Here is a 13,373-nt window from a genome sequence, read left to right as displayed (position 1 = left end):
ACAATCAAATTTTCAATATTTCGTATTTAATATAATTGTATAGATTGTATTGGTAGATATGTAAGAGGGGTTCATATAATTAACGAGTCAATAACCAATAATTTATTTTTCAATTTGATAAGAAGTAAAATTATAAACTTCTTGGAAAAATAGTAAAATATTAATCTAACATATAAATACATCAATAACGACAATTAAGGGTGAAGGACAAATTTAGCCTATTTTTATACAGAATTGACAAAAATAACCAATTTGTGAAAAGTTGGCCAACTTTGGCTGATGGGATATCCAACTATCAGTGGAGTATTCACTTTATATAAGATACCCAACTGACAGTGGAGTATTCAATCGGCCAAAATTGGCCACTTTTTTCAGAATGACTATTATTGTTAAATTTTTTCAAAAATCGGCTATTTTTGTCGACAATTAACACTTGCATTTCCACCATGGTGACTGACACTCAAAACACCACCACCACCTCCGGCCTGATGAGCCCATTTCCCGACCTGGGACTCCACTTTTCGGACCCGGAGCTCCGAGAAACCGCATACGAGATCTTCATAGCAGCTTCTCGGAGCTCCAGAGGGTCAAGACCGTTGACTTTTGTGTCTTCCTCATCCATGTCTAAGGTGATCAAGAACTCAATGTTGACTCGCCAAAACTCATGGAGTTCAGGTAAACGCGGTGCGCCGATCGGAGAGATGATGAGAGTTCAAATGAGGATTTCTGAGCAGGTTGATTCCAGAGTTAGAAGGGTTTTGCTTAGAATTACTGCAGGACAGGTTGTTTTAATTTCGAAACTCCATTAATGAATAATCTCGATAAATTAATATTTTTTCTGTGAATGCGTGTTTTCGATTTAGATAAATGAATAAAATTCTCGGATATCCAACATCTATATGCATGTATGTAATGCAGTTTACTATTATTGTTAGGGAAAAAAATTGGTTTTTTAGTTTATTTTATCATGTTGTTTTTTGACCAAGATTGATATTTCTAAATTGTATTGATAAATGAATAATCTCGGTAAATTAGTATTGTTTTAGGTGAAGTGTATATTAAGTTTAATCATGTTGTTTATGGACTGAACATTGGATATTTAGTAATTGTATTAATAATATGTTGCGCAGGTTTTAATGTTGTACTCAGATGAGCTTAAATCATACTTTTGTAATAACATGGAGATGAAATTGTCTGGTTTGATTAGCGTTTATAATTGTGTCTTCTTAAACTTTTCCTATGTAAAGGTATAAGTTTTTAATAATATAGCCTGGTGATTAAATAAATTTGGGTTAATAATGTTACATTTTGGTGTTTTCAGACTTAATTAGTGTATGTAAATGTGTTAATAATTGAGTCAGATTCTTGGTGGTGCATTTCCACCCGTTGTGTATTAGATTGCGACAGTTTAAAAAATGATTTGAGACTTTGCGTATATGGTTATGGACTCAAAGATATCAAACATTGTATTGATTGGTAGGTTTCTTAAATATGTTTCAGCTTGGAAAGCGGATGGAGTCTCTTGTTTTACCTCTAGAGCTATTACAACAACTTAAAGCTTCGGATTTTTCGTCTGCTATAGAATATGAAGCATGGCAAAAGAGGATATTGAAGGTCCTTGAAGCTGGTATTCTCCAGCATTCTCATATGCCTCTTGACAAGACCAACACTGCTCCTCAAAAGCTTAAAGAGATTATAGATAGGGGATTAGAGAGGCCCATCGAGGCTGGGAGGCACAGTGAAACAATGCAAGCCCTATGGGAAAATGTTATGTCACTTGCCTGTAGATCGTTTGATGGGTCTGTCTCAGATATATGTCACTGGGCAGATGGAATTCCTTTTAATCTCCGAGTATATCAAAGGCTTTTAGAATCTTGTTTTGATATTAATAACACAACAGCTGTGATAGAAGAAATTGATGAATTGTTAGAGCTCATAAAGAAAACATGGGTGATCCTTGGATTAAACCAAGCATACCATAATCTCTGTCTTTCATGGATGTTGTTTGACCATTATGTTGCTACAGGCGAAGTTGAAAACGACCTGCTCTTTGATGCTGAAAAGGTATTTTTGGAAGTTGAAAAAGACGCAAAGGCAACAAAGGATCCTTCTTACTCCAAGATTTTGAGTTCTGCATTAAGCTCGATTCTGAGTTGGACTGAGAAAAAACTTTCTGCTTACCATGAAACTTTCTACAGGGGTAACAATAATTTAATGCAAATTGTTTTATCCCTAAATGTGTTAGCCAATAAGATATTGGTGGGAGACATTTCTCATGAATATTGGAGCAAGAACACAGATGGTGACATCTCATATCGCAAACTTAACACTTACATTAGGTCATCAGTTTGCAATGCATTCTCTCAGGTAAGGTTTTATTTTCCTGTTAATCTTTGTGTCATACATGCGAAAGAAAAACTGAAGGAAGATATAGAACATTTATCTAAGGTTTATGGCCATAAGCTGTTGCTTTAAGGTTATCCAATGTCTATTGGACAATGTTCTATAAGGAATATTAAACTCTTAATTGACCGAGCTCAAATCACAATGCAAAAATCACTCTCATTGTAGATTAGTGTTTTCAAATATTCAACACACAAGGCTTTATTAGTTTCCATAGATAGTTGATCTTTATTATTATTATTATTCGTTCAAGATAAAACCTCCAAACAAGTGTAACATGTATCCTATCCTTAATAGTTTAATACTTTTGGTTCATCTAATTAATTCTGCCATAACCACAGGCTATTTACTGTTCTCCACTTTTAAATTCCATTATCAATATCTACATTGCTGTTATTCTTTTCGATTGATTTTGAATATTTATATTTTCTGTCATGATCTCAAATCTTTGGCAGAAAAAGGAGAAAATATATCTAAACAGACGGTCAGCAAGAAATCAGCAAAATCCTCTTCCCGCCCTTTCCATCCTTGCACAAGACATTAGCGATCTTGCTTATAATGAGAAGGAAATATATAGCCCTGTATTGAAGAGATGGCACCCTCTTGCAACTGGTGTAGCTGTAGCAACTCTACATGCTTGCTATGAAAATGAACTGAAGCAATTTGTTTCTGACACTAGTGAACTGACTCCCGATAGTATACAAGTGTTGATATCTGCTGACAAGCTTGAAAAAGATCTGGTACAGATGGCAGTGGAAGATTCATTTGACAGTGAGGATGGTGGAATATCATTAATTCAAGGGATGACTCCCTATGAGGCTGAAGGTGTGATTGCAAATCTAGTAAAGTGTTGGATAAACACAAGAATAGACAGGCTTAAGGAATGGATTGTTAGGAATCTGCAACAAGAGGTATCTTAAAACTTGCTTTTGTTTTCTATAATTCTATCAGACTTGTATAAAATTTCCTTCTGCAGAAAAATATGATTACTAATATTAAGTACATTTATTGAGTGTGTTCCTATGAGATACTAGTTTAGTTTGAAATTAGAATGGAAGTAGAACGATCTTATATTCAGAAAGAAATACACAATGTGAAATAAATGTTTATCATAATATAGTTATTATTCATGTTTTCTCACTGCAAAGATCTGGTGACTATGTCCTATTCTTGTATGCAGTTAGACATTCCATGAAGCTAGTACAAGTAGTCAAGTACCATCCTTAAAATTTACGTAGGGATTTGAAATGCCTATACTGTTAAGTTAGTTGACATCCTCTCTTCCGGAATGTGATAGCCTATTCTTTGTGTTCTGGTACGGCTCTCTTTTACTTTGGTTATTTTTTCTTTCCCTTGGGTTAAACTCCATTAGAGCCTTGAGTAGTCATTTAATAACTTCCGCAGTCTTCCATATTATTGGTGCACAAATTATCATGGATTAAACTTACATACTTATCTTGCATCTTTATTTGCAAATTTAAAGATTAACACCACAATGTCGATACTTGATAGTGTATCTCACTTCACAAGCTAAATATTATATTAATAAATTGGACCAACTAATTAAGAAAGATATTTAAATTCACAGGGTTTCAACTTAAATAACATTATGCATTGAATCTTTTCTTGTTAGTCTCCACAGAGTTGACGAGGAGAATATTGTTTGTGATATATATACTTAATTTCTTTATAGTTCCCATTATGCAACATACATGTTGTTTGTTATGTAAAATCCACCTTTCTGGGGGGCCTTGTATGATGTCGACTTGATATATGACTGAAATTCGTCAGTTGTCCCCTATGTGTTTAACATATATTTGACAGTTTAACTTGAGCACATACTCTTTGTAACTGCTAGTTTTTCATGATTAACCTTAAACCTTTGTTACAGGTGTGGAACCCACAAGCAAATAAAGAGCCATCTGCTCCTTCGGCAATGGAGGTTCTACGCATGGCAGATGAAACTTTGGAAGCATTCTTTTTGTTGCCAATACCGAGGCATCCTATATTACTGCCTGACTTGATGAGCAGTCTTGATAAATGCCTTTATAATTACATATCAACTATAAAATCTCACTGTGGTGAGCACTACATATTCACTACAAAATTTCATGTAAAAATATGAAAGGGATTTCTCTGTTCAAAATAACTGATTATGACATTTTGTTGTGATCTACAGGCTCTCGAGGTGAATTTCTTCCTGTTATTCCTGATTTGACCAGATGTACAGCTGGATCAAAACTCCAAGGTGTATTCAGGAAAAATAAGTTGGTTCAGAGGAGGAGACCTTGAGTTGGGGTTTTAAATGACGACAACTCAGGAGTTTTGCAACTTTGTGTTCGCATTAATACCTTGTACCTCATACGGAAAAAAATGGAAGTTCTACAAGATAGGATGATTAGTCATATTAGAAATGCTGAATATACTCATTTGGACGATATGGGAAAAGTGTTTGAGCTTTCAAAAGCAGCTTGTTTAGAAGGGGTCCAGCAATTATGTGTGGCAACTGCATACAAGCTCGTTTTTCATGATTTAAGTCCCATATTTTGGGATGGTCTGTATCTCGGGGAAGTTTCTTCTTCTAGGATTGAAACTTTTCTGCAAAATCTAGAACAATACTTGCAGATTATATCATCCACAGTTCATGACAGAGTCCGGACACGTTTAATTGCTGATGTAATGAAAGCTTCTTTTGATGGTTTCTTGTTAATTTTGCTTGCTGGAGGCCTTTCTCGTGCTTTTTCGGTGGAAGAGTCTATATTGATAGAGGAAGACTTTGATTTTCTCACGGATTTGTTCTCTTCCAACGGTGGTGGATTAGCACCTGAATTAATAAATAGATTCGCAATCATTGTGAAACGTGTATTTCCTTTTTTCCACATGGATACTCAGAGCCTCATCGAGCCGTTCAAATCTTCACTATTCAATGAGTATGGTCAATCTGCTAATTCTAGCCTTCCATTGCCTCCGACATCTGGTCAGTGGAAACATACAGAAGCCAATACAATTTTACGTGTTCTGTGTTATCGGAATGACAAGCAAGCAACAAATTTTCTTAAAAACGCCTACAACTTTCCAAAGAAACTATGATCGACTAGAGGATTGTTGCATAACCAACTTGCTACTGATTTAGAATCTCTAAAGTACATCCGCAGGGAAGGCTTTAATTAACAACACGCATTCTGGACATAACATTGGCTGTCACAACTCGATGTTTGGCGAGGTACCAAATGTTAGAAAATGGAAAGTTTGAGGCATATTTTATATATGGTCTTGATATGATTTCTGGAAGCTAACACATGGAGGTTATTCCTTTATATGAGGACTTAAACTTTCATATTTGGATATAAGACATTTTCTTGGTGGAATTCATGAATATATTGCGACAAAGTTGCTTGTTTGAAATGGGTTATGGGGTGTTAGGTCCCAATTTGTTTGTAGAAGGGGGGTTGAATGCAAACAATACCGTTTAATCGAATAAAATGCGGAATAAAAAGGTGAAACAAAATTCAAGTTAAATAAAACTTTTATTAAACTTGAAAGGTGTTACAACTACGGTATCGGTTACAAGAGATTAATCTCAAATCAATAATTACAAATCTAGAATAAATTCGACATGAACTTTTTCTATTTTTGCAATTAAAAGATCAAATGCTAAATGCGATTTGAGATTAAGTTCTAGGGATTTTAATTCGCTAGATTGTTACACAAGAACAAGATAAATAACTCTAGTGGTTTGGATTTAACTTTACAATCTAGAATTTTGATCTTGAATAAAGCAGATGAAAAATGAAATAATTTGCTTTTGGTTCTGCTCTGTTCTTGACTTGTGTACTCTGTTTTTTTGATTGAATGAATGAATGTCTTCTGCTTTCTGTTGTTTAAGTAAACAAAACAGTCCTGTTGAATCAGCAAGACTTTCGGCAAGACAATCAAATGAACTGGCATGACAATTCATTTGAATTGGAAGGACTTTCGGTGAGACTATCCTTTTGAACTAGCAAGACAATCCCAATAGCTAGCAAGACAATCAGAATGAACTAGCAAGACTTTCGGTATGACTATCAATTGTCATACCGATTGTCATAGTAGTTCAAATCATATTGTCTTACTGAATTATTAATAGATTTTAATCTAATAATAATTCTGAAAATCCTTAATATTAATTATGAATTAATTAATCAATTAATTCAATTAATCAATAAATTAATCTTTGCAGATATAATTTATTTTCTTAATTAAATTATATGACTTAATTAATTAATAGAGAATTAATACTAATCTTGAGCAGCAACCATTCTTCTGAAAATCTTCTGAGAATTACTGTCAATTATGAATCAATTCCACCACTTCAATGTTGACACTCGATGTACTGTCTGGTTCATGAGTGACTAACTTTCGTGACGTTTCTTCAAGCCTTGACCTTGATACTCTTGATTTTCTTCAGACTAAATCCTTGCAATTAATTGATACCCTGACGAGATCTCCGTCACTTGATTAAATCCACAATCTTGATTTATATCACTGAGGCTTGATCAATTTCTTGAGCTTCTTCCAGTGAATTAAGTCTTCAAGTCTGTAGATGAATAATGTTTCTTAACCCTTTGACAGATGTTACTTTGTGAGATCTCTCTGACGATAGATCCACTATTTACTTATTACATTCTTATTTGAGTTGAGTTAAATCCTCGAATATACAAATAGGCTATGCCATATGCCTTTCAATCTCCCCCTATTTGCTTTTTAGACAATAACAACAAATACCTAGAGGATAACTCAACTAACAAATAAGAAAAAGATATAAACAGTAATGCAAAGTAAATAGCAGAAAAGTTCTGGATTATATTTAACATTTTCCAGATTCCAAAAGAAATTTACAAGTGAATACAAGATAGATGTTCCTCTAGCCTGAACATATAACTATATTAGACTATCTTGATTCATAAAGCTCTAATCATATTACATTGAGTTTTGAGCTAATTGACTTCAGTTATCTTCTCTTCTGACTTCACCTTCTTCTAAATCTTGAAGCAACTCTTTGTCAAAGACACGGTCCTTTTCTGAAGTGAAGCTTGCTGGTCTGACTGGTTGAACTCCAACTGACTTTAGCTTATTCTTGATCTGATTGTACCTTTTAATATTCTTTTCACAATAAGCTTGAATCAAATCAGCAGCTTGAGTCTTCAACATGGATGAGTATCCAGCATTTCTTAAATGATGTTCCATCCAGACCAGATGCTTAGCTGAGTAGTCTTTAAGAGATTGTACATCTAGCTGACAGATTTGAAGACAATCAGACTTAAAGAATCTCACCTGATGAGGATTGTTGACCACTTGAGGACTAGCCCTGCTGGCAAACTCTTTAAGCCTTTCTCGAAGAACTTCATTCAATTCTGAGCTTCTTTTTACTTTGTTGAGAAGAACCCAAGTCTCTGACAAAGAATGATTCTCAAACAGATGAAGTGACACCTTGAAAGATCCTTCACTCTGACAATATACAAAAATGCTCATCTCATTTAGGGATCTGTCAAAAGCAGCTGTGATCCTTGAGACTTCAGTCTTGATAGCATTCATGTACATGTCATTGTTAGGATTTGGGATTTCCAGCTTGTCAAGAAGATGTAGGAACTGCCTATCATTGTTAGTGCTCAGCTGAGGCATATCAAGTACTCTCCTAGCTTCATCCCATTTTTCACCAATCTTCAGTCTGACATCTCTTCTCCTTTCTTGAGCCTTAATGTCATGAAGACATTGCTTTTGAAGAGTTTCTGTTCTTTGTATGTCTTTCCTCATGTCAATGATCTGGGAGACCTTTTTGAGTTCAACTTCTTTTCTTTTCATCTCTGACTGCTGCTGCTGAAACTCTTTCTCAAAGATAGGATCCACTGTAGCTTCCTCTTCCCATTCTCCAAAATCACTTACCTCTTCAGCTTCAAATACACCATCTTTATCTTCCAAGACTGGTTCAGTGGGAATGTCAAAAATATCAAAGTCATCTTGTTCTCCACTGTAGTAGACATCATCAGCCTTTCCTTTGTCTCCAGCAGAGGTATCTTTTTCTTTTCCCTTTCCACTACTCCCTTTCTTCTCCCCCTTAGTTGAGGGATCCTCTACTGACTTTCCTTTAGACCCTCCATGACCTCCATCACCTCCAGAGCCCGAGCCTCCACCAGACGGCCCTTCAAAGTAAGTTCTTTATTCTTCATTAGGGCAGTGAGAATTCTTGATCATGAAATATAAGTGTTTCATTCCTTCATTAAGATGTTCCATGCCCGTTTCTATCTTTAGAAATCTGGAGGAGTTCAGTGCATGATTCATTTTAACCAGGTCTTCAAGAGAAGTCATTCTTGTATGTAGAGAGCAGAAGTTAGAAATGTCATCAGCTGATAAAGTTGGAGTTTCCTGAATGGAATTGAGCTTTGGTGTGACAGTGTTCTTGAGATCTGAGATATCATTCCTGATGAGTGCTAGCTGATTGTTGACAGAGGTGGAAGAAGAAGACCGTTCAACCACTTGTGCTTTGAATGCTTGAGCCTCAGCTTGGCTTTTAGCAAGTTCTTCTTTTAGAGCAGCAATTTGAGCTAACAGGTTTTCAGTGTCTGTGTCTGTGTGTGCTCTCACCTGAATTTCACTCGTGTTTGGTTCACTCACCTCACGTGCTTGTGTTTCTCTCAATATAATTGCTCGTGAGGAGTCTTCCTGTTGCTGTTCTTCTGTACCTGCAGTTAAAATCACCCTAGCCTCTTCAAGAGAGGTCAGTGGTGGTGCAATAGGAATTCGCGAGTCCCGATCCTCAGTCAAACCTATCATTTCATGTGAAATAGATGTCTGAATTGCTTCAGGGATAGATTGACCGACTTGCCCTCCACTTTCTCCAGATAAATCTGCGAGTGGAGAATCCCGTGAGGGAGCCAGAGGTGTTGGATCTGGGAGGGGAGAAAATGACTCTATTAAAGGTGGCTGAGAGTCAGATTTTCCCTCAGAAGCATGTGACTGCTCTTCTGCCGTAACTATGGCAGGCACTGTAACAGACTCTATGTGCACTCCTTACTCTGTGTCCTGAGTATCATCTGTGGGTATGTATGGTTCCATTGTGAGTAATGGAATTGTGCTTGACTCAGTACAAGATGCCATGGCCCTATGGCGAATTTCAATAGATTCATCCTGTTGAAAGAATATCTCTAGTAACTGTTCATTGGCCATTTCAAAGTCCATGTCCTGTTGGGAGGACAAGGATGGGCTTTCAGATGCCTCAGTATATGTTCTTCTTTTCTTGGGAGGAGGCAGAGCTGAGGGTTCACTCACATTTAACAATACACTACTTCCTATTAACCTTCTGGGTAACATTTTAGACAGTGGGGGAGAGGTTGAGATAGGTTGTGACTCTGTGTTTGGCTCTATGACCTGGGATTGAAGCTGTGGTTCTACAACTTCATGGTCAGTCCTATCGACCACTGGGGGTCTTTCAACAGAAGTAGGAATGGAGTGAGAGTGAGGAATTACTACCTGTAATGGAAGAGCATCTGATGTTGGAGGAGCCTGGGTGGCTTGAACCACTGGAGGTTGAGGTTGCTGTTCATGACCGGGAAGATTGAAAATAGGTAAGGGAATATAAGTGGCCATGAAAGCAGATACAAGTACTGGAACTTGCATGAATTTGAAGGTTGTGTCTTGGCGGGTGTAAATCTTTTTGCTTACAGGAGGGGGTTCGTTACTGCAGAGTTAGCAAAAAGGGCTTTGTGCTCAGGTGTGAGAAGATGATCTGCTATAAGCATGAGAAAACGAGCATAGTAACATGATACCCTACGATTTGTAGAATGATCACGTAAAGCAGTAGTGAGACGTCTCAAGAGAATGGGAAAAAGTAGTTTGCCAAAATTGATCCTTTGATTGAAAACAACCGCAAGACCAATATACTGCAGAGTGGAAGTGATGTTGTGAAAGTTGGATTTAGTGCAGTTGGCAAACACTTTAGAAAGTGTATCGAAGAAAATGTCTCATTCAGACACCAAATTGGATTTTGAAAGTTTAGTTAAATTGATCACCCCCTGATAGTGAATAGCATGGAAAAAATTTGTGATATCATTTTCAGAGGGCAAATTATAGAAATTGTCCAATGGAAAATTTAACGCTTGATTGACGACTGTTTCATCAACTACATACTGTGTGTTTGCCACGGTGAATGAAAAAGATTTTGAATCATCGGCCACAGTAGAGGTTGTGCAAATCAGTCTAAGCAGATCGATATTTAAAATCACATTTGATTTAATAGCAGAGCTAACAATCGAATGGTCATTTAAAAATCTAATCCATGGCTTAAATTTTTCCACATCACATTTTTCTGGATTATAATAACCAACCTGATTATGCGCGACAATTGGGAAATTGAGAGCCATTTAAAATAATAATAAGACACACACTTTCAGAATTTTAAGAATAATATTAAGAAAATTCGAATTAATTAAATTAATTTAATAATTCGAATTAAATTAATTATAATCGAAAAATTTAGACAGAAATGAATCTCGTTAAAATTCTTAACTCACAAACGCAGATTTGAAAAAACCAAAAGACACACAACAGAAATTAAAAATAAAAATACCCAAAATCAACAAACACAAACTGAATTTGAAGGAAAAAAAATGATTAAAAAAAAAACAGTTTTGAAAAAAAAATTTGGCAGCACTCCTGTATGTATATATATGTAAGTATATATAACAGGAGTAAGATTGCTGAGTAAAAACTCGAGCAAAGGAGATCAATGGCGGTTGAGTTGTGTTCGAATAGAGAGAGAGAGAAATAAGAGAGAAAGACTGTTGGAATTTTTGAAAAACAAAAAAAAACTGAACTGATGAAACTTAAAACACACACAAAAACGATTAAGTAGTATAACTGGTATGACAATCGGATTGTCATACCGATTGTCATACCGATTGTCACACCAGCTTAAAAACAGAAAAAAAACAAACAAAACAAAACAAATAATAATATATAACTGGTATGACAATCGGATAGTCATACCGATTGTCATACCAGTACAAAATAAAACATAAAAAGTCTGATATTAATTTTATTACTGGCATGACAATCAATAGTCATACCGATTATCTTGCCAGTTATAAAATTAATCTGATTTTAAAAATAACCAAGCATTATTACTGAAATGACTTTCAGCAAGACAATTTCAATTGTCTTGCCGATTGTCATTCTAGTATAAGATAAATTAAGTATTTAAATATACCGAATAATTAACATAAAAACTGTTAAAAACACATAAAAAAAACAGAATATATAAAATATTTCAATTTCAGAAAACTGAAATGAATATTGCAGAAAATATTTACATAATTAAAATAATTAAAATATTTCAGAGATAATAATATTTTCAGTCCAAAAATAGATTTCTTTTGAATTTTAACAAATTAAATTCATAGAAAAATATTTTTGGAGAAAATAAAATATTCTGAGACATTAAAATTAACAAGTTGAGTAAATAAATAAGATAAGATAATAGAAATTACATAGAAATAAGCAAGAAAAATGATAAAATGATAAAATAAATTTGCAAATAAATTTTTCATTTATGAAAAATTCATTTGTAAATTCATTCAAGAACAGATCTCAGATATTAACTAAATTAATCACTAAAACTATTCAACATGCCCAATTTACCAACTAATCTGGTAAATGTGGATTCATCAAGTGGTTTAGTGAAAATATCTGCTATTTATTCTTCTGTTGGAATAAAAAATAGTTCAACAGTACCATTCATGACGTGCTCTCTAATAAAATGATACCTGATGTCAATGCGCTTTGTCCTCGAGTGCTGCACAGGGTTGTTGGTGATGGCTATTGCACTTGTATTGTCACATAAAATAGGAATTTTGTTCAATACAGAGCCATAGTCTCGTAGCTGGTTCCTAATCCACAAGATCTGAGCACAGCAGCTTCCAGCAGCAATATATTCAGCCTCGGCCGTTGAGTTGGAAACTGTTTGCTGTTTCTTGCTGTACCATGAGACTAGTCTGCTACCTAGGAATTGACAACTCCCTGAGGTGCTTTTCCTATCAACAACACTTTCTGCATAATCTGAATCTGTATATCCAACAAGGTTAAAACCAGATTCTTTAGGGTACCAAATACCTAGATTTGGTGTTCCCTTAAGATATCTTAAGATTCGTTTAACAGCAACGAGATGAATATCTCTAGGATCCGCTTGGAACCTTGCACATAAGCATGTAGCATACATAATATCTGGTCTACTTGCAGTAAGATAGAGTAACGAGCCAATCATACCTCTGTAGCTTGTGACATCTACCTTAATGGAGTTTTCACATGGTCCAAGCTTGACAGCTGTAGTTGATGGAGTCCTTGTTGATGCAGAATCCTCTAGATTGTACTTTTTGAGGAGTTCCTTGAGATACTTGGATTGAAAAATAAATGTTCCATCTCACCTTTGATTTACTTGTAATCCAAGAAAGAACTTCAGCTCTCCCATCATGCTCATTTCAAACTTGCTGTGCATTAACTTAGCAAATCTCTTACAGAGATTATCATTAGTAGACCCAAATATTATATCATCCACATAGACTTGGACTAATATAGTATCATTCTTATGTTTTTTAGAAAAGAGAGTTTTGTCTATGACACCTCTAATAAAGCTATTTTCAATAAGAAATTCAGAGAGAGTGTCATACCATTTTCTTAGAGACTGTTTGAGCCCATAGATAGCCTTGAAAAGAAAGAAGACAAAATCCAAATGATCTGGATCTTCAAAACCAGGAGGTTGCTCTACATATACCTCTTCATCCAGCTTTCCATTCAGAAAGGCGCTCTTGACATCCATTTGATAAACTTTAAAGTTTGAGAATGCTGCGAATGCGAGAAATATCCTGATGGCCTCAAGTCTAGCCACTGGAGCATAGGTTTCATCATAATCAATGCCTTCAGCTTGAGAATACCCTTTTGCT

The 13,373-nt window shown here is 35.3% G+C and overlaps 1 protein-coding gene across 1 annotated transcript; it reads left to right on the top strand.

Moving 5' to 3' along the window:
- Window positions 1-445: 445 nt before the first annotated feature.
- Window positions 446-5,790, top strand: LOC141689478 (protein unc-13 homolog). The gene is made up of 5 exons (XM_074493776.1): window positions 446-782; window positions 1,501-2,367; window positions 2,859-3,314; window positions 4,295-4,484; window positions 4,583-5,790. Exons 1-5 carry the CDS (start codon window positions 447-449, stop codon window positions 4,693-4,695), a joined length of 1,962 nt encoding a protein of 653 aa, XP_074349877.1. The 5' UTR covers window position 446; the 3' UTR covers window positions 4,696-5,790.
- Window positions 5,791-13,373: the final 7,583 nt, after the last annotated feature.

Source organism: Apium graveolens, chromosome 10 (genome assembly GCF_009905375.1).
Source record: "Apium graveolens cultivar Ventura chromosome 10, ASM990537v1, whole genome shotgun sequence".
NCBI classification, from domain to species: domain Eukaryota; kingdom Viridiplantae; phylum Streptophyta; class Magnoliopsida; order Apiales; family Apiaceae; genus Apium; species Apium graveolens.
This window is presented reverse-complemented; position numbering and strand designations above follow the sequence as displayed.